This window comes from Camelus bactrianus, chromosome 7, assembly GCF_048773025.1.
Source record: "Camelus bactrianus isolate YW-2024 breed Bactrian camel chromosome 7, ASM4877302v1, whole genome shotgun sequence".
Lineage (NCBI taxonomy): Eukaryota > Metazoa > Chordata > Mammalia > Artiodactyla > Camelidae > Camelus > Camelus bactrianus.
Window position 1 is genome coordinate 69,870,775 of NC_133545.1, and position 23,450 is coordinate 69,894,224.

The 23,450-nt window shown below is 34.8% G+C and overlaps 1 protein-coding gene across 5 annotated transcripts in view; it reads left to right on the forward strand.

The window, feature by feature from the left end:
• The window catches only part of PCLO (piccolo presynaptic cytomatrix protein), a 310,832-nt gene that overhangs the window by 215,241 nt on the left and 72,141 nt on the right, over positions 1 to 23,450 (forward strand). For 4 of the 5 annotated variants that reach the window (XM_074367559.1, XM_074367561.1, XM_074367560.1 and 1 more), the window contains exons 10-11: positions 1,336 to 1,461; positions 23,179 to 23,287. In XM_074367559.1, the coding sequence (XP_074223660.1) occupies positions 1,336 to 1,461; positions 23,179 to 23,287 (235 nt within the window). The remainder of the gene's footprint in view (positions 1 to 1,335; positions 1,462 to 23,178; positions 23,288 to 23,450) is intronic. The other variant, XM_074367563.1, reaches the window with a different exon arrangement.

Below are 23,450 nucleotides of genomic sequence, written 5' to 3' on the forward strand. Positions count from 1 at the left end.
CCCCTTGTGGAAACATACAGTTCATTGTTCTGTTTCTGTTTCCATTTTGAGGCTAAATCTTTAGAACACTTGCACTGGTGTACAAGCTGGACTGGTGGATGAGGATGTGGGGCAGGGGTGGTAGGGAAAGAGAGGGAGAAAAGAGGAGAAAAAACAAGGAAGGAAGAATGGAAGAAAGGGAGGGAGGGAGGAAGAAAAGGAAAGATGAAATTCGTGTAGAAGTATCATATTCCCTGGAAATAAGAAACACTGTTTTACCAAAATATATCCCTACTAGATAAATGACAGAAGGATTCCATAACTCAGTACTACTGCTTGTTAAATGTTTGAGCTGTGTTGATGCTGACCCCAGGGATTGTCTTTGGAGAGTAACGTGGGAAGGGAACAGGACTTGGAAAAGAGCTGGCTTTTAGAATTTGGAGATTTTGAAAGAGTTAAAAATGGTACTTCAATCACTGAATGGAATGAACTTTAATTTAAAGAGATAAGTAACTGTATCTTCAGTAAAGGAGAAGAATTCTGCTTTCTTTGAGTGCTTTCATTTTAAAATCTCCTTGACATTTGTAACAAAACTTTATCTGGTGCTGTATCCACTAACTAATTTTTAGCTTATTTTTTTAGAAAGATCAATTTAAAATATCAACAGTTTATTTCTGTCTCAATTAGATTTCTTGTAATAGTCATTCTCCATCTTTTTTCCGTGTGGCTAATTACAGGAAACCCTGTTCTATGGAGTAAGGAGCAGTTAACAGTGTTCATAAGTCAAGAATGCTTTTATTGTGCCTGTACTAAGTGCCATGTTAATGTACAAACCATATTAGTTGATGAGTTAATGCTTAAAACTGAATAATAAGTCATAAGTTAAGTTCATGTTTTCACTTTATCACTTGCAATCATTTATGTGTTTGGATTGTGTCTTCTCAATTTATGATAGTTATTACTATCTTTTTGTAAGTTAAGTGCTCCTCAATTTCATAAATGAATTATATGCTCTGTAATTTCTTATACTGGAATATTTTCATATAAAATGTTTACAAAATATCTGGTCAAGATGGACGAAGCCTTAGTATATTACTGAATATGGCTGAAACAAAGAATTATTTGTCAGTATCAGGTTAATCATTGTAGATCTTGCCAAGATCTCAGAAAGTTCTCTTTCATATCAGCCATTATTGAAATCAGAATAATGTTCTTTTGTTATTAGTGTCCAATTCCAGTATTCATGTTATAGTTAACTTCTGGACACCAGAACACATTTTTTGTGTGCCTTATAACTTGTGATAATTATTATACCTTCTTAAATTTTTACTAATAATTTGTTAATTCTCCATACAGGTAATGGATTAGGAATTAGAATTGTGGGTGGTAAAGAAATCCCTGGACATAGTGGAGAAATTGGAGCCTATATTGCCAAGATTCTTCCTGGCGGAAGTGCAGAACAGACAGGGAAACTTGTGGAAGGTAAGAACAAAGATTTCAGAGTAAATTTTTAAATCTGTGCTCATATTAAATATATTTAAATTTAATTTGAATATTGTCTCTTTTTTTACTGTCTAGGAAAATCTCTCCTTATGGTTAATTATGAAATTTTAGTTTAGTAGTATAAAGAAGATACATCCACAGCTGTATTCATTTCATTTTCAATTGCATTGTTCTTTGGCAGTTGGTTTGCTATGAGAATACCTTGTTTAAGAAACCATAATTAGTCAAGATTTTTTACTGTCTGGGGCAATATTACATTAAAAAAAAAAACACCGTTTTGTTATAGGGATTAATGTTTTCATAAACACCAAGAAAAATTATATTGAATTCAGAGCCATAAAAACATCAGATGGTTTAGTATGTGCTAAAGTCAGGTCAGCAAACTATGGCTGACCCACAGGCCAGATCTATCTGCTCCCTGTTTCTATAAACATTGTTTCATTGGAACACAGCCAGGATTATTAATTTACATATTGAACACGGGTGTTTTCCCAATACAATACATAACTCCATTCATGAGAGACTGTATGGTCTACAAAGCCTAAAATACATACTCTCTGACTCTTTAGAAAAAAATCGCCAACTCCTGTGCTAAGTACTGTCTAGACGCTGTTCACCTCATTACATCATAAGCATTTGAAAATAATGAACTTTGCAGGCATATCTAATGGGCCATAGAACATATATTTCATCAATTTCTTTCAGTAAAATGTCACAGCTTGATTCTCAAGATACACAAGGATAATTTTCACATTAATTAGATGATGTGATCATTTGCATTTTCCAAACCCTAACACAGATAATAGTTTAAAAGTTTTCAGTGATACTGTTTATAATGAACATTTTTTTATCATAAAGCAGCCTCACCCTGTCCTTCTATTTTTACTGTAAATTAAATGCTTATTTAGAAACTGTTTTTCTGTCATTTCATATTTTAGTGAAATGTTGCCTGTTATTGTTTAAAACTTAATTATGTTAAAATTATGAAATTCACTGTCATTGTCTTAAATTTAATATATTGGAACCTACCAAAAAAGTCTCTGAATATTTTCATAGACTACTAGAATAAACACAATATTTATTCATCACAGTTCTGTTGGAACCAGCTTAACTAACTCACTAAGAGATGCTTTGCACATCTCTTCCCAGCTTTACATGCAGTGCCATCATGTAGCTGGAACTGATCATGGTGAGAGTGTTTAGAGTATGAAAATAGGCAAATGCTATAAATCAGGCCCTTTTTGTTCATTTATTTGCTTGCTGATTTTCAGAATTCCAGTTTACCAGGGCATCACCAACTATATAACTGAAAGCATGTTATTAAAAATATTCTAATGGTATTCATACAACAAGGAAAATTGGGAGAGCTTTCCAGATAGCTAAGGGGAAGACTGTATGTATCAAGATATAACAATTATGAGCAAACACTTGGTCTGTCTGAATTTTCTGTGACTATGATCCTGTCATGCCTAATACTACTCTTTTGATATTACAGTCTAGTTAAGATAAGGGAATTGAGACCCATTTGGAAGGATGGGAGTGATATGATTGCTTTCAGGTAGCATACTCCAGAAAGAAATGAATATGCTGTATTTATTTTTAAATAAAATATGCAACAATAACTGGGCCTAATTTAGTTTGACAAAGATAGTTGAATAATTTAAAGATAGATCTTCATACCCTTCTGTCTGCACACTGTGGAAATCAGCGATTGCTTCAAATTGGGGTGATTGTAAGCACAATTTTAGTGAAGCACTGTGATGAAGTGATGCTCTTTGCAGTTGGTAGCTGATGTGGCCATTTTTAAGTTCATAACCTAAAGTAAAAATAGATACACTGCAAACTCATGAAAGAAAGAAAACTGAAGTGAACGTAAAATTATGTCTGTGATTTTATAAACTCAGAGACTGCCACTAAAGCCCTGATCTTTTGTGGAACTAGTAGTTTTACAGTTGGTTTAATTGGTTTAAGTGGGAAATCATTGAAAACTGTGTACATATGACTTAAGATTTTATTTGTATTATTTTAATAATGTTTAGCCATAGCACCAGTCCTGGCCTTTCTCTGCATATAGATCCTCTGATCAGAGTCCAGCTATTGCATAACCCACACCCATTACTTTTTATTTATGATTTCCAGCTTTGCTTTACTTCCTCTTACAATGTAAATCTTTAACAAAACTCATGGTAGTATTCTGTCAGACTCACCATGCTGTCTGCAACTGTCAATATTTAGATCCTGTTTTTGAAACGTTAAATATTTTGAGGAGTAATTTTGACATAAAAAATCATTTATTTTCTCCCATCCCCAAGGCTATATACCCCTGTTCTATGCCACCAGGCTAGAAGGATAAATGTTTATCCTTTTTATGTTGAAAGATGAACTGACCAGAAGGCTGTTAGTCCAAATGAGTATCCACAAGGACTCACTTTGTTTAGACCAGTATACTTTTTGGCTTTATTATATGTTTATATTTATTATAGTTTTGTTTTGTCTATAATCATGTTTTTCGTCCACACCTGATAACCATATGGAACTCAGCCTCAAGCTTTAAAGATGATCGAAAAATTTCAAAGCAGTAGATTGGCTGAAACATAATCCTGATTTTTATGCCTGATGTGAAATATCACTATAATACCAGTTGTCTATCACTGGAGTTTGGGTTTCTTTTCTTAATTTTCAAAATTGTGCTTATAAATGTTGATTTTTTAAAAAATAAGTTTGTTGAAAGGAATAAAATTGATTGATTTCCCATAGTTTGAATTTAACTTTTTCCTAAGGAAAAGTTATACATAACTGTATAGATAGAGAGAGAGAGAGAGAAGTAGAGAGAAAGATGAAATACATGTTTGTGTTTATGTAGTTTAATTTCTCCATTTGTGTAATGAATTCCAGATAGACATAGGAATGGATTTGATCTCTTCCAGGTATATGAATCTCTTTCTACCTTTCTGAATACAAAAGTACACAGACTAAGCCTTTATGATTCATTATTCTCTTCCAGGTGATTTAAAACGTGAGTGGCATTGGGTTGACCAGAGAATTCTTAGACTGTACTTTTTACCACTCCAAACTACAAAGCTGTTGTTCACAAACAGTTTGTCTGAGTCTCCTGTATTTTCCAAATTTGGTCATTTTTACTGTAATAAGCCTTTCAGGCTCATCATGATCTGAGATGTTAACACTCTTGCAGTTTTCAATGGCATGGACTCTATCTGTTTTGGTTTTGGGGAGAGTAAGAGTATTTTCAAAGTTCCTCCAGTTTTATTCTCTGAATTTATGCATTTGAAACATGTTGATCAATGATGTAGGTTTTTTGATGTTCATAAGCCAAGTGCTGTTCTGAAAGTACTCATTTATGTAACTAACATTAAATGGAGGAGAAAAAAAATGTCACCGGTATACTTTCTGAATCCCTACTCTGGTTATTAGTTTGAAAAAATACTTTTGTTCAGCCGTTTTTGAAAAATCTTTCTGGACAAAGTTGTGTATCTTTTTAAATAATATGAGAGAATTTTATGCTGCAGAATGCTGAGAATTAGTGGTAATTTCTTTTGCAAAATCATTAGGCTGTATTCAAGAAATTCATTTTAAAACACTCCTATTATTAGCTTATGTGCCACCCCCTAAAATGAAAAAAGCAGTTAGAGAGTGTTCCATTAATCAAAATTTTCTGAACCAGTCTTTTACTTATATAACAATCTACAGTGGTTTTCTGAAAGAACTCAGGCAATCAGGTACTTGAGGAATTCTGATCTTCAAAATCTTAACATTTATTTCCCAGGAACATTTATTAAATAACTTTAAACAAATACTGGACAAAGAATGATCTTTTGCTATCTGTTGTTCTTTTTAATGCGTAAGATCAATCTTTGTTCTGTTCAGAAAATGAAGACAAAAGATCTTGGGGATTAAATTACAAATCTAATTAAGTTTCTAGAGTGCCCTTTCTTGCTATTTGCTTTAAGATTAAAATGGTAACAATTTTAGACCAACAATGTCGGAGCTGTGAAGTGCTCAGCAGTATTGGGGTTTTAAATAGTGTATAATATTTTCTCATTTTGGTCTTTGATATTGTTACTTCTCTTTGAACTAATTTGAGCATCTAAAAGTACACTCATGGGCTTTGAATATGTATTTACAATTTGCCGCTTCCATTTTAGATCTCTATCCTTAGATAAATGATTGTAAACCTTATTTATGTTAAATATCAATACAAAGTTCAGTATGATCAGTGCTTTAATTAATAGTCTCAAAATGAGATGCTTCCCTTATAGTCTTCTCAGATCAAAGTTCCAACCGTCCCCAGTTTGGGGAGTCTATAGTACAACTGTCAAAATCTCATTAAAAACATAGATTTTGTTTATTTTTTTTTTTATCTGATAAAGACCAGGTTCAGGTGTTTGTGTTCCATACCATTTGTGCCTATATCTCTTGTGTCCCTTGACACCGAGTTCTTTTTTTTTTTTTCCTGCATATTCAGTGCTCAACACAAATGCCTAATGTCAAGCAATATATGTGGAAATGAGTGATAAAGAATTCCTTTCAATTACAAAAGTTGGTACTCATTAAGATACCACTCCTCTGGAGGTTGTGTGAAGCAAGTAAAACGATACAAGATAAGATGATACACTCTGTTATTTGTAAAGGACCATGCGCACTTAAGGCAGCATGGATATGTGGTAATATGACTTCTGATTATCTCTTCAGAAAAGATGTGCACAATAAACTATTTCCTCTGGGCACATGTTCTTACAGCTGTGAGCTTCAGTGCTCATGAATTGATAAAACTTCTTCCTTTTTTTTTTTCTATCAGTTTTTCTTTGCTTTGGATTTAAATTAAGATCTCTAGAGTAGGGGTGGGGATTGGATTATTCCTGACAGAGAAAAACTTCCTCTGTCTGGAAATGCAGCACCTGCTCCCTATGCAGTGACAGAGTGTGAGAAGGGAATTTTTCCCACTGGCGAGTCTTCTTCAGCCCAGAATCTCCCAATCATTGTGTTGGCTCTGTGGTTGATAGCCGGCGAGGGCCCAAAACAGATAAGTTTTAAATTAGAAGTTAAAAATCTCAACTCAAAATAGCAAGTACTATGTGAAGTGTTTGCTGCCTGGCACATCTCTTTCTGATTCATTCACACTTAAATGGTGAGTGGGTTTTGCTCTCAATCTTGGAAGTTTTTACTGAAGCAACTCAGTAGTTCAATGTCTCCATTACATGGTAACCACAGAAAGTCAGGATTTGATGTCTTCTTAATTCACTGAAAGTGGACGTGATTTTCCCTAGTCTGAACCCCCTCCACAGCCGGGAAAATTGCTTTAAGAGGTTTGCCTTAAATCCTATTGGTGCTTCTTTGTTATCAGTACATGAATCATTATGCCTATAAATAAATACAAATTTCTTTTTTTTTTTAAGTTTGCCTTATAAGATTCCTCATCTGTTGAGATGCCCAGCTCAGCCCACATCATCTGTTCTGCCTTCCCTGTTGGGAGCAGGGCAGGGGCAGTTTCTCAGCATTTGCAGCTTAATGTGTGCAGCTTAACACTTAATCAGGCACTGACCTGTAATTTTCATTACAAATGTTTGAGTGTCCTAAAAAACTGTGGAGAATAATACAGCAAACAACCACGGACTTACCATATTGCTTTAATTCTTACCATTTTGCCTGTGTTTCATATTTTTAGGAGCGTTAAATACCTGTAAATCAATTAAAGCCTCCTGTAGTCCCCTCTCCTCTCGCAGACCTCCCTTACTGCGCCGGGACAAACCACCAGATGTAACTGGAGGTTGCGCCTTCATTTGCTTTTCTTCGCAGTTTTGTGTAGTATTCATAAACTATGTAAGGACTCATTTTGCTTGTTTATGAAATTTTATGAAAATGGTATCTTACTGTACTGTGTTTTTGCCACTTTTTTTAGTCACCGAGTTTATGAGATTCGTCCGAAGTAAGACATGTAGTTCTATTTATTTATTTTAACTACAGGGAAGGATTACATTATTGTTTGTCTCTACTGGAGTTTACTTTAAATATTCTCTGCTTATTTAGTCTATTTATGAGTTTTGTCTTTTTTTTTTTACTATTTCAAACAGTGCTATAATGAGTTTTTTAAGTAGTCTCATGCACATGTGCAAGAGTTTCTTCTACAAGTTTAATTTCTGGTTTATAATGACTGTCTTGTTAAATAATGTCGGAGAATGTCGTGTGGTTTCTTCAGCAGTGGTTGATTTTTCCAGATTGCTCTCCAAAGTGTTACCCTGTTTTTACGTGCACCAGTAGTCAATCAGTGTTCTTGTTCCTTTATGTCCTTGTTCTGCTTTCTCTGCATTTTTTTTTCAAATATAACATGAAGTAATATCCCCTTGTTGTCTTCATTTACCTTACCTTCGGTAATGTTAAGCATGATGATATTTTGTTTATCGTGTTAGCTCTTGGGTTTTTCTCATCTGTGATTTCCTGTTCTTTTGCTTATTCTTTAGTTGGATTGTTTATGTATTTTAAATTGAATTTTAAGGAATCTATATATATTATGGATATAATAGTTTGACTAGTATGTAGGCTGTCAATACCTTCTCCAAGTATGTGGCTTGTATTTTTGTGTCTTTTTTTTTTCCCCAAAAGTTGTAATTTTAACATAAATCAGCTTATCATTTTGTTTCTGTTAAGTTTTATGAATATTCTGTATTGTGCAGGAAGTTTTTCTTGCCCTGAGTCTTAAAATATTAGCCTATATTTTCTTCTAAATGTTGTAAAATCTTACTCTTTATACAATGTCCTTATAGATGTAGAATTAAGTTGTGTGGGTTCATCACCAGTTTTGGGTTCTGGCCAGCAGAAGTCCGACCGAGACGGAATGAATTACTCAAGACTGGAAATAAGTCAAGAGAGCCAGAGGGAGTAGGGAGCCAACTCCAGGAGCCTCTCAAATCTCCCATATTTATTGAGTACAGTCAAAGGAGGAATGCAGGAATCTAGGGAAGGACTGGGTGGGATCACAGTGAGTTCAAAGGCTTTGTTTATTGTTGGTGTTTGGCTCAAGGTCAGAAGACCCTTTTTGGTGAATCATGTTCGTGTTGAGCCTTTCAGCTTATCAGGGCGGAACGTATGAGAATCAGCTGCTTAACAACTTGGACTCAGGCGGCTGTGCCTGTCTTAGGTTGCCCCCTTACCCGTCATTGGCTAACCAGCGTTCTCACCTCTGAGTCTGCAGCTTTTTATAAGTTGTTTACCATTCCAGCCCAAGGCTGTTTTGGGGATAGAAGACTAACAGCAGGCTCACCCAGCGTTTATAGCCGGGAGCCTGGGTCATTGCTAAAACCTCAAGGCAGTTACTAAGCACATCTTCTTTAAGGAGATAAGTGGCTGGGATCTGTTACAATTTGTTAACCCACTCATGGGCTCCCACAAAGTTGTTCTTACTCCATCTATGGGCTGAGTAGAAATTTTAGGTTTTTTTCCCATCAATATGGATAATCAGTTGCCTGTGCACCATTCATTGAATAGTATATCATTATACCCACTGATCTGTAAAGCCCCATCTGTCATATATTGATTTTTTTTTATACATGTGTGGGTCTTTTATGAGATCTTTGTTTAGCCTGCTAGTCTAATTGTCTGTCCCTACATCATTGTCACACTGTTTTAATTATGATATCTTTAAGTCCTGACATATGGTAGGTAATCTGCCATATTGCTCTTCTTCAAAACCCTTTTGGGACAATTCTTGACTGTTGATCTTGCATGTACATTCTAGAACTGGCTTGTCAATTTTCGGGAAAATCTCTGTTGAAATTTGATAGTGATTTTATTGAAGGCATAGATTAATTTGGAAAAAATATCTTTTATATTGAGTCTATCTATTTGAGTCTTCAGTGGGTTCACAGTGTTGGACCTTTGTTCTGAGAGAGTTAATCATTGTATTCCGAATCACTATCATACAGTAAGTTAGGACATTAAAAAAAAAATTAACACATGGCAATTGTTAAACTTATTAACAAGTTTATATTATTTTATATTAACTTATAATAATGTAATATCTCCAGAAAAGGAAGAATAGAAAACATAACTAAAATAAAAGTTTGTTTAGGAAATACAAGGGGCCAAATCTAATCCTTTATGTGCATATCATTGGTTCTCAGCTCAGAGTAATCACTTTCTTGAACTTATTCTTCAAATTACTTTTCCTCAGGTATTGTATATCACAACACCATAATTGTGAACTATATTACCTGCAGTATACTTTTCAAATTTCAACAATTTTCGTAAGAGTACGATGAATCCATAAGAAGAAATACCTTTTAGCCGTTGAACCAAAGTTATTCATTTATATTGATAGATTTTCCAACTGAAAATTAATAAAGTATCTTGAAGGTAACTTGTATGTTTATTATTGATAATAAAATCAAATTTGGAAAAATTTTGGAAAGCTGTTTGGAGCTAAGATAGGAGTATAGTGTTAAGATCTGAATGTAGCTTCAAGAAACTTCTTAATGAATCCATAGGTACATAGAATAGGAGAGCAAAAAGTTAAAACCAGTGATATCCAGTGTTTGCTTGTGGATTTAGCCAAAGCTGTAGGGAAAATTAGCTTCTCCCAGGCCATTAGATTAGGCCTATTATTTAAAAAAAACGAGTTTATCTTAGTTCTTCCATTTTCTGTTGTGCAAGGAAATGTGCCTGTGGCATAAATTCTAATTCGTGGGTATTTCCCAATTCTTAGTTTCTACTTGTTTCCACACAGGCGGTATTGACCCAGCTAGCTAGCTCTTCTTTTTTTTTTTTAATGTTAGATAAATTTATGAGTAAAACAATACGTGAATTAAACAAAATAAAATTCTCAAAGACCTTTTCTCTATTTTCAGTTTATAGAGTTTGGGCATTTTTCATACTTGACCCACTTTGCCTATAAAAAGTAAGTTGCCAGCACTAAGAGCATGGCAACACCCTAGAACAAAATCTTTTCAGTTTTTCTGATAATAACCATACAAAGCATTTAGAAGGATAATCACTAGCTCTTGTTAAAGATGAATTGACAGGGTTTCTGGCAAGAAAATGTTGTTGGATTTATGGTTGAGAATCAGAGATTGGAATGGAGGTAAGGTTAGCTGTTTTTGCAGTGGTGGTTTGGATTTTAGCAGTTGGCCTCTGGAATTCCCTGTCATGAAAGAGCTCATTCCAGTAGCATCACTAGAGGACACACTCCTGTGCGACTTAAAGGAGAATGTTCCAAGGCAAGAAAGTCTCTTCTTATGCTTTTTTGGCATATGTTACAGATGGCACAGGAGTCAAGGTTGGAGACCAAGATGAGTGAGCTTCCTTGTTCTTGTTCCAGGGGGATTACCACATACAGACTGGTCATTAGCATGAGAGTTCCCAAAATTCCTACAAGACAGTGTGTCACATACACATGGCAGACGATCACGTTTCCTGTTGATATAAAGATTTTCTAATAAATATTTAGGAACTATCTTCTGGGAAGAAAAATACATAAATGGTGGGTCCATGGCCTGGTAGGTTGTGATATATTATTGTTAAAATACAGTGAAATCATACTTTTCCTTCTCTGGATATTTCATTAGCTATATTGCCAAGACAAAGAATGATATTCCTCTTCTTTAGCCATTTATTTTGAAATTAATCAGAGGAACTTATGTTTGAGTCCCAGTATTTCTGATAGAGACATCAAGAAAATAAATAATTGCCCTGTTTTACACACTTTTAGTATGTATAATACTCTATCCTATCCTAATTTGATTGCTCTTATCACTAGAAGTGGTATACCTTGAAATATATGTGTATGTTCATGTGACACTGCTTCATGATGAACAGTTGTTTCTATTTCTAAATTTCTGAATTTGTCTAATCAGCATGCCATAATAGGCTACGTTTTGTGTGTGTGTGTGTGTGTGTGTGTGTGTGTGTGTGATCTCGGACTGGTTATTTTGGAAGCAAGGATGTTGAACTCTCTCTTTAATAGTTATACCAAATCTTCAAACATCCAATACTTAAGCATCTTCAATATATAAAGAGAATGATTTTGGAGTCAGGCACATCAGGATTTAGATTGAGCTCTGGTACTTATTGCCTGGATAACTTTTAGTACCTTGTTATTCTCCGTTGGGAAACTGAGATAATAATAGTGGCTGCAAAATTGTTAACAGATTTAGAAATAATGTATCAGAAACATTTACTATAGTGTTTAGCATAGTGTTTCACATAAGTAGTGAAAAGATGGTACTTACTTTGGAGATATTTGGTGGTAAGAAGAGTATTTGCTATTTAAGCTTGAACTCTGTGTTTCCTGTATCTGTACATATGTAGGATAACGGGCCATGGTCAGGTCTGAGCTCTGAACTGCAGGGATTTAGAGTATTCCTAATGGGAAGAGCAGAAACTTGAAGTCAGAAGACTTGAGTTAATGGCATCTTCATGACTTTAGGCAAGTTGCTTATGTTCTCTGTCTCCTTTTATCTCATCTGTACAAGTTGAAGTTTCTTTTAAAGAGGTTTAAGGAGGTTAACTGTGAGTCTGAAAGAAGCTGATGCGTTTTTTTGTGCTTAGTTAACTCTAAAGAACTATGCTAGCTACAGAAGCTGTTTTGTTAAGGATAGATGAAATTAAATTTCATAGATGACAAATTAATCTTACGAAGTTTAGGCTTCCTGTAAGGGAGCGCTAATCTGCTAAAGGTATCTGCTAAGTGGAATATCATTGTAGGTACAGGCCTGAAAAAATGTTTTTTTAATTTAATGCCTGAAGTGGTTAAACTGTGTCTCATGTAAGTAGATTACCTCCTCACTGTAAAACCATAGTTTTAACTAATCTTTTAAAAAGATTTCTCAGTTTTTCTTCTTTTCAACAGTTTGTTAATCTTATGTCTGATTAAAGTCTACGGACATGCATGCAATTAATATCTGTTTATGTAACTTTCATGGTCTGTTAATCACTGAAAGCGTATCTTGTTCATGAACAGAATGGTGGAGTAGGTGTCAGGTGTCTGGCTCCCAGCATGTGGACCAGTCTTTCTCATCAGCTCCTTTTGTGTGTGGCTGTTGACACATCACAGAGACTCACTGGATCTTCAGCATCAAGTGTAAGGGATCCTCCCCAAACCCCTGTATAATGCAAACTTGTGAGACACTCTATCTGTTGAAGAGATGTAGGGGAGAGATTGAAGCTGGCGAAGAATCACAGGGTCAAAGATTTGGAAAGAGGAAGCAAAATGTGTGCTATGATAAGGTGGACGTGTTATACATAAAATGGAAATGCTAGCACTAGAATTAGGAAAGTGAGACTAATTACATGGAGAGAAAGAAGGAATGAGATCAGAATAGATAAATCATGACAGCTCAGTCTCAGGGCTCCTCCTCACTTGTACAGGCCCCTTACAAGCCTCCAGGAAGTTGAAAAAACACATGTGATGTTTGTGGCATTTGTCAGCTATTTACTATTCATCATTTGTTGTGATTTCTTTTGTCCTTTTAACAAGTGTCCACTTGCATTGATTTTGTATTCATAATTTTCTCTTTTTTCTTAAAATTACACAAGCTTCAGACCTTAGAATACTTGAATTCATCGTTACGTGAGATGGTTCTTTTTGGGGGAAGAAAATTGAGGTACTTACTGCAGAATTGTAAGAATCTAGTGGTATGTAGTAGCAATATACTGACAAGGAAGATGAAGGTGATGAAAAGGGAGTTCAGGAAGAAAGTTGTTGTGAAGGAGGAGAAGTGAGAATATTAGGAATATTGAAAATAGTGAGGAATGCAAAGGACCAGAACATTTATTCAGTAACCACTCTACAGGTATCCTAAAATGATGTAGAATGATTTAATTCTATGTTGCTTTCAAGGTTCCTACAGCCTAAAGGCAGTGGATAGAGGATACTTACTGTGGAGGAAGAGTTTACTCAGGGTCTAAATGAATAAAAATATAAAACAAATCTGAATATCCAGGAGAAAGATACCTTTAAAGAAAGAAAACCCATTATTGAGTGACTGTTGTAATGATGTATATTTTCTTCTAGTTTCAGTAAGAGAAATATAGAAATGCAGAATACAGTGGTTGATTCTGCAAGCTTCTGTTAGAACCAGTGCATAACTAAATGGGGCTTACAGAGATGCCTCCTCCCATCCCAAAGAATTCCAAGTGGCTTTCAGACAGTTTCTAAGAACAGACTGTAAGCTTCTGAGGGCAAAGGACTGCTCAGGAACTGAAGCAGATCTTTTTAGGGTTTTCTCTATTTGATTTGTTAATTTTTGAAATTGAGCTATTGTGTTTGCTTGTAGTAATGGAGTACCACTATTTTCCAAATGTAGTGACAAGTGCTGATGCAGAAAGAATGTTCTATGGGAATGCAGGTTTTCACATCAGCACTAAAAAATTCAGATTAGAGATTTTTCTTAGGTGTAGTAAGTTACACTGAGAGTGGTGGAAGAAATAAAGTTGCTTTTATTTTCTCTTAGGCTAGTTTGTTTTTTTTTACTCTCCAGTCCTTACAGGATCCCCGTTACTGTCAGATACGGTGCTTGGGTTTTCTGAGTGCCAGCATGTAGATTAGTACATGCACTGTGGAGTGGTGGAGCGGTCGCTCTTGGTCCTGTGGGATACAAAGGGAGAAGACGTGGACCACGCATTTTAGTAGGTGAGACAGAAAATAACAACATATTTAAAAATTAAATATTAAAAATTTACAAGGAGAAAAATTAACAAGGAGCAAGGATATGGCAGATAGGAGGGTGGGGTTGCAGTTGGAGATGAGATGGTCAGGGAGGGTCTCACTAAGAAGGCAGAAATTGAGGAAAGCCCCCAAGAAGAGGAAAGAATGAGCCGGGAGTTATCGGTATTATTGGTAGAGGGATGCAGAGGGCAGAGGCTCAGAGCAAGAGTGTGCCCGGTGGTGCCAGGAGCAGTAAGGCAGGAAGGAGGCCTGTGTATTTGGCACAGAGCGAGCACGCGCGAGAGAGGAGAGCAGGAGCTGCGGTCGGAGATGTAACAGAGGTAAGAGAGTAATCTTGTAGGTCATTGTAAGGACTTCAGCTTCTATTAATGTCAGATGAGAAGCCACTGGGCCGACACAAGCTGAATGACGTTTAAATAAAATCACTCTGACTGCTGTAAAGAGAATAGTTTGAAGGAGTAAAGAATGAAGGAGAGCAGTTAGGAAGCTATCAGAATAATCCAGGCATGAAATGTGGCTGTTCAGACCAAGCTGGGAACAGGGGATAAGGTGATAATGATATTATATATATATAAATATTAATACATGTATATAGTTTCAGCTCAATGAATGACCACACTATGCTTATTTATTCCCACACATAGTAGTTAAATTCAGTAGGCCAAAAGGCACTCCATTTTTTTAAACTTAAATCCTTATATAATACAACAAAACTACAGATTGTTTAACATTCAAGTCTTAAATCTTATTTCAATTCATACAACAAATATCCTTGCTTCAAGAGAAGTCATATAACTTAAATATATATTTGTGTGGTTCTACAGGTGGCAGGTAAAATTTTTTTTTCCTGTCATTTGTAATGTGCATCTCACCAAGAGCCACAGTTTTTAACGTTTCTGATGGAAAATCACTGGTTATGAAAATTATGTGTCTACCAATATCACCTGAAGTATTTGGGAGGAACAAAGATGAATAAAATCTCTCAATATTTTATAGTGCTTAGACAGTTTGCAGTAATGAATCGTGAAAAAGTGGATTTAAATATTAGACTGATTCAAATAACCAGTTCTCAGCAATCCCATTTTTTTCATCATGACAGTATTTTCTGAAAATTATATTAAACGTTAAAATGTATCATTGGTGGCTGTTTTGAATTCCTGTCTTCTTTACCAGTCTTCGGCTTCCAGGCTGTCTCTGCTTTCATTCATTCATTCAGAAAACATATGTACTGTGGACGTAGTAATTCACAGACTAGCAGTGGAGACAATTACACAAATAAATAAAGTTTGCTGAGTGTAACAATAGAAGTCTGTACAAGAGAAAACGTAAGAGAGGCTGGCACCAACCTGCTGACAGAAGGGAAGAAAGGTGTAGGCCCTCTCTAAACTGCAGACTTTTATTAAAATGACAATTTGATTAAAGGAAGCCTTTCCTCTCATGTCTTATATTGTCAAATAAATTAAGCCCAAATTCAGTGTGACCTCCCAGGCCTTTCGTAACTTATGCCAACCTGTTCAAATTCATCTTCATCTATTCCAGCTCCCATTTCTCAGCTCAAGATTGGAGCCACGATCCTGTCTCCCTTCTGTGAACATGTGTTCATGGTGTTCACACCCCTTAGCGGGGGGAAATCATGTCAGAAATCGTAGCTGATTAGTGGGAGTGACCCAGAATCTAGTCCTCTCTTTGACACACATTCACTAAATAGTCATGAACTCATGACTCATGGTTAGTTTTATCATAATTAAATGCATCTATTTATATTGATTATACACATAAACCTAAGATGTGAGCTATAAAAATAGCCAAACTTTTATAATTAGATATTATGTGTCTTTTAAACAGAAATGAAACCCTTATTCTTGAAGTTAGTTGAGAAATCAGGAGACCTGGCTTTTTGAACTACCACTCAGTATGATTTCTAAAACAAGTTTCAGAGCTATAAAAATAGGAGTAGTTATATTTACCCTACCTATTTTACTGAATCGCTGTAAAGATAAAATGAAAAACAGTGGTCAAAATAACTTTGTGAAAAAGAAAAGTTCTTCTTGGTGCTATTAAAACAAGTGAAATGGGCCTAATTTTATTCCTTTTAATCAAAGAAACTTCTTATAATCAAGTGGGGGGTGTGTTTGTGTATGGAAGTTTTTCATAATTCATCTGTGTAATCTTAGTCATGTCACTTCATGTTTCTCTTCTCCAGTATATTGTATGAAAGACTACATGTAGCTAGCATATCTACAAGAATCTGGCTTGCTTTATAAATCTGTGAAAATAGTTGTGACGTGCTTTTACAAGACATTTGACTCACGTAACCCTCCTTCAATGACCTTTTTATTACTGACCATCACTAGTACAAAATATGTGATCCTCTGTTTTCTTTACGATTTCTTTATGGACAGAGCGAAATCTGTTTTGCATCTGTAAGTGTAGGAGTCCTTAACTCTAAATACTTTCAGTGCACTCAGACTTAGAAAAAAAAGTATAGGTAAGCTCAAACAGCTCAGCAGTAGATGTTGATATTTGTTAGCTTTTTTTCTATTCAAAATGTGATATTTTATAATATGTAAATTAATTTCATTCGAGAATTTATATGTGCAAGCCAGACTTTGCTGATTTTTTCTTTGCTGATTTTTAAAATGTTTCAGGTGTACAATACATCCATCACCACACAGTTGACCCCTTCACCCTTTTCACCCACCTGCCCCCCAACCCCCTTCCTTTCTGGTAACCACTAATCTATATTCTGTATCTGTGAGTTGGTTTTGTTTGGTCTATGGTTTTATTTTGTTTGTTCTTTGTGTTTACTTGCACATATGAATGAAATCGTACAGTATTTGTCATTCTCTTTCTGACTTACTTCACTTAGCGTAATACCTTCAAGGTCCATTCACATTGTTGCAAATGGCAGGATTTCACTTTTATGTCTCAGCACTATTCCATTGTGGGTATAGATGCAGACAGAGATATACCACATCTTCTTTATCCATTCATCCATTGACAGATACTTAGGATGTTTCCATATACCGACCATTATAAATAATGCTGCAGTGAACATACGGGTGCATCTGTCTCTTTGAATTAGTGTTTTTTTGTTATTCAGATAACCACCCTAAAGTGGAATAGCTGGATCATATGATAGTTCTCATCTTAACTTTTTGAGGAACCCCCACACTGTTTTCCATAGTGGTTGCACTAGTTTAATGTACTTTGCTGATTTAAGTTGCTTGTTCATAAAAAGTATGAGTGAAGGAAGAAACATGGAAAATGAAATGCTCAAGATCTCAACCCAAATTAATGACAGTTTCAAATACAAGCATTTTACTTCTCTAATTTTGAGCTATTTTAAAATATATCCAAGCTGTGTAACATTGCTCTAAATCACTCTCGTCAATAGTCCTGCCCAAGGATGGAAATAGAATGTATTCTCACAGCATATACATGTGCTTAACAATTTTTTTCATTTACATGAGGCTTGCATTTACTCACTGTAAAACACAAGCAAAAAAAAAAAAATAGAAAGTTACCTCAAATCTATATATGTACTACTGAAATTTGGAAGAATATGCATTTATAAAATTTACATGAAAATTCTCCTGAGGTTAATTCTGTTATCTTTATACTATGAAAAGAGGAAGTTGTGGCAAATCACATATTTTGAAAATGTGTATTTTAATAGAGCAAAGTTTGGTATTCTAGATTGAAAGCAGCTTTGAATTTAAGTGGCTTTAGCACTACGTACTTTGTCCACTTGGCATATATTTAAACCAAATTTAGATTCAGGCAGCAGATTGGATGTTCCATCCCCTGAGTTATCCAATCCAGAATCAAATGTAGCAGTGCCCGGATAAGATCACTAGGTAGGGTAATGCCATGGAGCCCTGGGGAGCCAGGACCAGCTGAAGTTCCTGAACTGTTGCCACTCAGGGCAGTAAGAAAAAATACAGGGGATGGAGAAAAAGGAAAAACAGATGACATGATTCCTGTGTTTGAAAGTTTTAGTATATATGGAAAGAAAAGTGGTCGATAAGGAAAATAATGTAAAACAACGTGGAAAATTCAGAACTCTAAAATACTTGTTAATTTCTTCATATACACCTGCAGCTCAACGATTGCATTTTCATGAATTGTAAACATGCAGCTGTTTCACTTTTCATTCTGTCATAGTCTTAGTGTTTTCCGCATCATAGAGTGGAAATCACCTAAAACGGTGATCTAGCGAGTATATTCTCCCTTGAGGAAGCCGAGGACAGTGGATTAATCAGCTTGCGGGATGTCACAGCAGCTAGGAAGTAACCAAGCTAAATGTGAACATGTTTGATTATGGAAGAGAGAAAGTATCAACAGTCAACGATCAGCAGTGTGTTGGTTCATAAAACACATTTCTGAGAAATAAAATATTTATCTCTCTGAGAATAGTGCATATGTTCCTTTTTGAAAAATGGACTAATTTTAATTTCTAAACACTAAATATCAGTCTCTCTCTCTCTCAGTCTTTCTCTTACATTTGAAAGCATTATTAGAATTGTAGAATTATTGGGTAAAATAAACTATAGTATTTTATTGTAGTCTTTTTTAGCAATTCAGGCTCCCATTTTCTGTAAAATGAAATTCATATCAGCCTAATAGCCCCATTGATTCCTGTAAGGTCCCCTCCTGTGTGTGCAAGTGGTTTTTGTTTGTTTGTTGATTCATTCATCTTCTTTCATCTCATTTTCCTTTCCTATTCCATTCTTCCCTCCATGAGCCACCATTATAATTTATGTAATGTCTATTATTTATTTGTAAAATATATAATGTCCATTAGTGTGAATATCATTTTAATGTACATAAATGTCATTGCCCTAAAGATCAGATTCTGTTTCTCACTTGTTTTCACTTGGCAAATGATTTTAGGATGGAGCCACCCTTTGGTGTGAACACTTGGTGTGGTATCTTTCCTAAAACTCTGCTAAGTGTTTCCATCGTGAGCATTTCGTACGCTCTCATTGCCCGTTTCTCCTGATACTGCCACCTCCCCACAAGTAGATATTCATGAAGAAGATTTCTGGGTCAGAGGATATATGTACATGTGCTTAATTTAACAACGTTCTGCCGAATTGTGCTCCAGAGTGGTTGCACTTACCTGCGTTCCTTTTTAAATAATTACATGGTTATAAAGTGTAAACAAGCAGTTTTACTTTTTCATCCTGACATAGTCATCATATTCTTGCATCGCAGAGTGGGGATAAAGCTGAACAACTTCCTAGCAAGTAGAATCTCCCTTGACGTCAAGGACCCCTAATCCCATGTCCTGGTCAACACAGTTTCTGGCTTTCAAACATTTTTCAATATGATGAGAGTTAAGTGACCCATCATTTTTGCTTCATTTGCACTCTCTCATCACTAATGAGTCTGGGCGTTTCTTCGTGTGCTTCTAACACTCATGCATTTCCTTCTCTGGGAATCGTCTTCATTTTACAAATCACCGAGAGTGTTCTGTTTTTTCTAGTAGAGTATAATTTTTATTAATTTTTACAACAGCATAAAATATAAGACACAAAGACAGTGATCATCACAAGGGTGATGAATTGTGTAGTGCCTGCCCCATAAATATTTGTGGAATAAATAAATAAAAGTCATGAGCTTTTGGGTGATATATGTTTAGATATACATTAACCTCTAAGATTTTCACTATTAATGCAAGAATTTTAATCCGTATGATGTTTTTGAAGTAATGATAAATATTAAATACAGACAAAGAAATAGCATACAGGAAATTGTGTATTATAAAGATAAGAATAGTTTTTTCCAGTTTGAGGAGCATACAAAATTAAGTAATCCCAAAAGTTATGAAAACACACACGAGAATATTTTATATTGATTGAATTTTTAATTCCAAAATTACTTGATTGTGTCTATTTTTCAGTTTTTAATAACGTGTTAGGTGTAAGATTTTGAATAGCAAATTCTTTCATTACTGTTGCACTTTCAAAAAATTCAGATTATCTTAGTTTGCCTATTAGAAGTTATTAGAATAGGCATTTTTTATTAATTTTTTTATTGAACTATAGTTGATTTTCATATTGTGTTAGTTTCAGATGTACAGCAAAGTAATTCATATATATGGGTGTATGTATATATATACATATATATATATATATATATACTTTTTCAGATTCTTTTCCATTATAGGCTATTACAGGGTATTGAAGATAGCTCCCTTTGTTATACAGCAAATCTGTTGTTTATCTGTTTTATATATAATAGTGTATATCTGTTAATCCTGTACTCCTAATTTGCTCCCTCCCCTCCCCTTTTCCCTTTGGTAACTGTAAGTACATGTTCGTGTTTCTGTTTTGTAAATAGATTGCTTTGTATTTTTTTTTTTGATTCCACATATAAGTGATATCATATAATATTTGTCTGTCTTTGTATGACTTAGTGTGATAATTTCTCGGTCCACCTATGTTGTTGCAAATGGCAGTATTTCATTCGTTTTTATGGCTGAGTAATAGAATAGGCACTTTCTGGGGATATAATTGAAGTATCATCTGTACAATCTCAAATTTGACCAATTGGTTAACATACATGTTGACGTAATTTAAATATAAAGAAAATGTGTTTGCTCATAATGCTAACCAACAGCTATAACCATTCATGTGCTCACTACCTTCCAGGAATTATTTCTAAACCAAAGTCAGTGCAAAAAGTTTCCTTAAATTTGAATACACTTAACATTTAAATCAATTAAATGATAAAACATTACTTTAGTGAACTTATATGTAGTACATTCAAACAATTTTTGCGTGCAATTTTAAATAGTTTATAGGAATTTACAATTAATGTATTTTCAAAAATATCATATATGAAAACAAATCATACTTAATTCTCACAACTATTCAGGCCATCTTACTAATTAATAGGAGTAATTTGTACATTCACTTGTTTATTTTAGTATGGCTCCTCTAGCATTTGAGGGAAGTAGGGGAGGCAGTGGAAGAGGAAGTTGTTGTTAAATGACTATGTTCGAGTAGTCTGTCACATTTCCTATAGTATCTGATGCTCACCATTGGAACCAATAATAAAAGAGTAAGAAAACTGGCAAAATCTTTTGAACTGCAATATTGCACTGATGCTAGTGGGAAACCGAGTAAGGGGAAAAGAAGTTCAGCTGGTGTATCTTGGGACAGAGCAAATCATATGGTTCATGACCTCAGGTATATATCTTGGTGAGATCTTAGTCATCTGTGTATTTTTTCCATCGCTTTTATTAACGATTCTAAATAGGTTTCCTATTTTAAGGGCTAGGAGTATTTTTCATTTCACTGGATAATTAAGTTTTATAAACTTGCCTCTTTATTTTAAAACATGAAAAATGAACAGGGAAATTCAACAGAAGCAGCATGAAGATTATGTAGCTATTTCTTTTAATAGAGTATGTTCCTGCAGAAAAGTGACAATGCAATTTCTGGGTTATAACACCATTAATTTGTTTCAATTCAAAATCTTCTGTTCATCAATGTATTCTTTCTTGTGACTAAGAAAAATATATTTTTCAGTGAGCTTTTCCTCTTTCAGTGCTGTTTTTCTTTAGTGATGTTATCACCGTCTTTTATGCAATTTTCTCATTTTATGTGTACAACAGCCTGAGATTGTTGAAATAAACCTAAGGCCCTTCTGAAGATAACGTTTTCTTGGAGTAAGTTTTAGAAAAGTCATTCTTTTTTGTGTTATTGTGGGCATTTTTATGGACTTCTTTTGCCATTTCACATTATAAAAGACTTTCCCCTACTTGTTTGCAGCTGGTAATATGGTTTCCAATGTATATCAAACTCACTGAAAACTTCTAAAGACTCAATCATGCCATATTTAGAATTTCCCATGGAAGCCAATAGTGAGCAATAGGGAATTTCACATAGGCATCTGTGAAGCTCATTGAAAACCTAATTGTTCAACGAGTATTTTTTTTATTTAAATTTTAACTTAGTCCTGGCATACATACCTATTTTTTCTCAGGTAAATCTGATAGCATTCACAAATATCTGGGCACTATAACTTCGGATGGTTTCATCTAATTTATATCTAGCTCACATAGCCACATATTAGGACCTTGCAATTTGTGCCGAATATGCACCTAAAATTACTTGACGGCTTGTATAAAATGGACCAAAGAAACTGAATGTAAAATGTTTAAATCTTAATTATGTTACTGCTTTTTTGGTATGAAAATTATCTTCCTATAAAGAGAAGAAAGATGAAATTCCTTGTAACCAGTCAAGCAACATAATTTATGGGACCCAGTGCAAAATGAAAATGTAGTACTCTTTGTTCAAACAGTGTTAAGAATCTCAAAATGGCAGCAGTAAAGCATTAAACTAAAGACGAGGCCCTTCTGAGCACAGGACATCCTACTGTACAGACCACACACACCCATGAGGCTGCTCTCTGCGTGACATTCCTGCTGCTTCTACTCAGGAATGTCTTGCATGCAGTGACGAAAAAGACCCAACATGGGAATCTTTTTCATCTGAGCAAAGTTTTATCAGAGCAAAGTTGAAACTATAACAACTTCTTAAAGGGAGCTTCACAACAAAATCCCAACGACTTTTTTCTACCACTCCCATTCCATAAGAGAATGGAAGTTTGCACTCTTCCAGTTGTTTGTTCTCCCTGGAAAAATTATAGTTTTTGGTGGTTGCAGTTATTATTATCTTCCCACCCAGAATTCATTTAAGCAATATATGGTCAAGAATGTTTTCTTTATAGCAGTGTGAACAAAATGCATGTGTTTAAGAATATTTAATAGATTTTCAATAGCAACGTTTTGCATGTTAGATACATTTTATACGGTCAGGTAAGTTGATGAAATCAAACCCCTTATGGTTTTGGTATCAATTTTCCAGAACACTTTGAATTGATGTTCTCTGAAATGGTGTGCTGAGTTGGTTTTTAAATGCAAATCAATGTCTTCTATGCCCTGTGGACCCAGATGAGACATAGCACACCTTTTTATTTTATACGTAAATTTGTCTTTTTAGGCATGCAAGTGTTGGAATGGAATGGAGTTCCTTTAACTTCTAAAACATATGAAGAAGTGCAGAGTATCATTAGTCAGCAAAGTGGGGAAGCAGAAATATGTGTAAGACTGTGAGTTTTTCCCCATCTTTTTGTTTCCATTTTTTGGCTATTCATGGCTCTTTTAATTTAAAATTGTTAAGGTGGAACCTTTGCCAGTCAGCAAGATTTCTCGTAATTAGAAAATAGAGTGAATACAAGTTTTATAGATTTCTTGTGTTCGGATTCAAAGTCT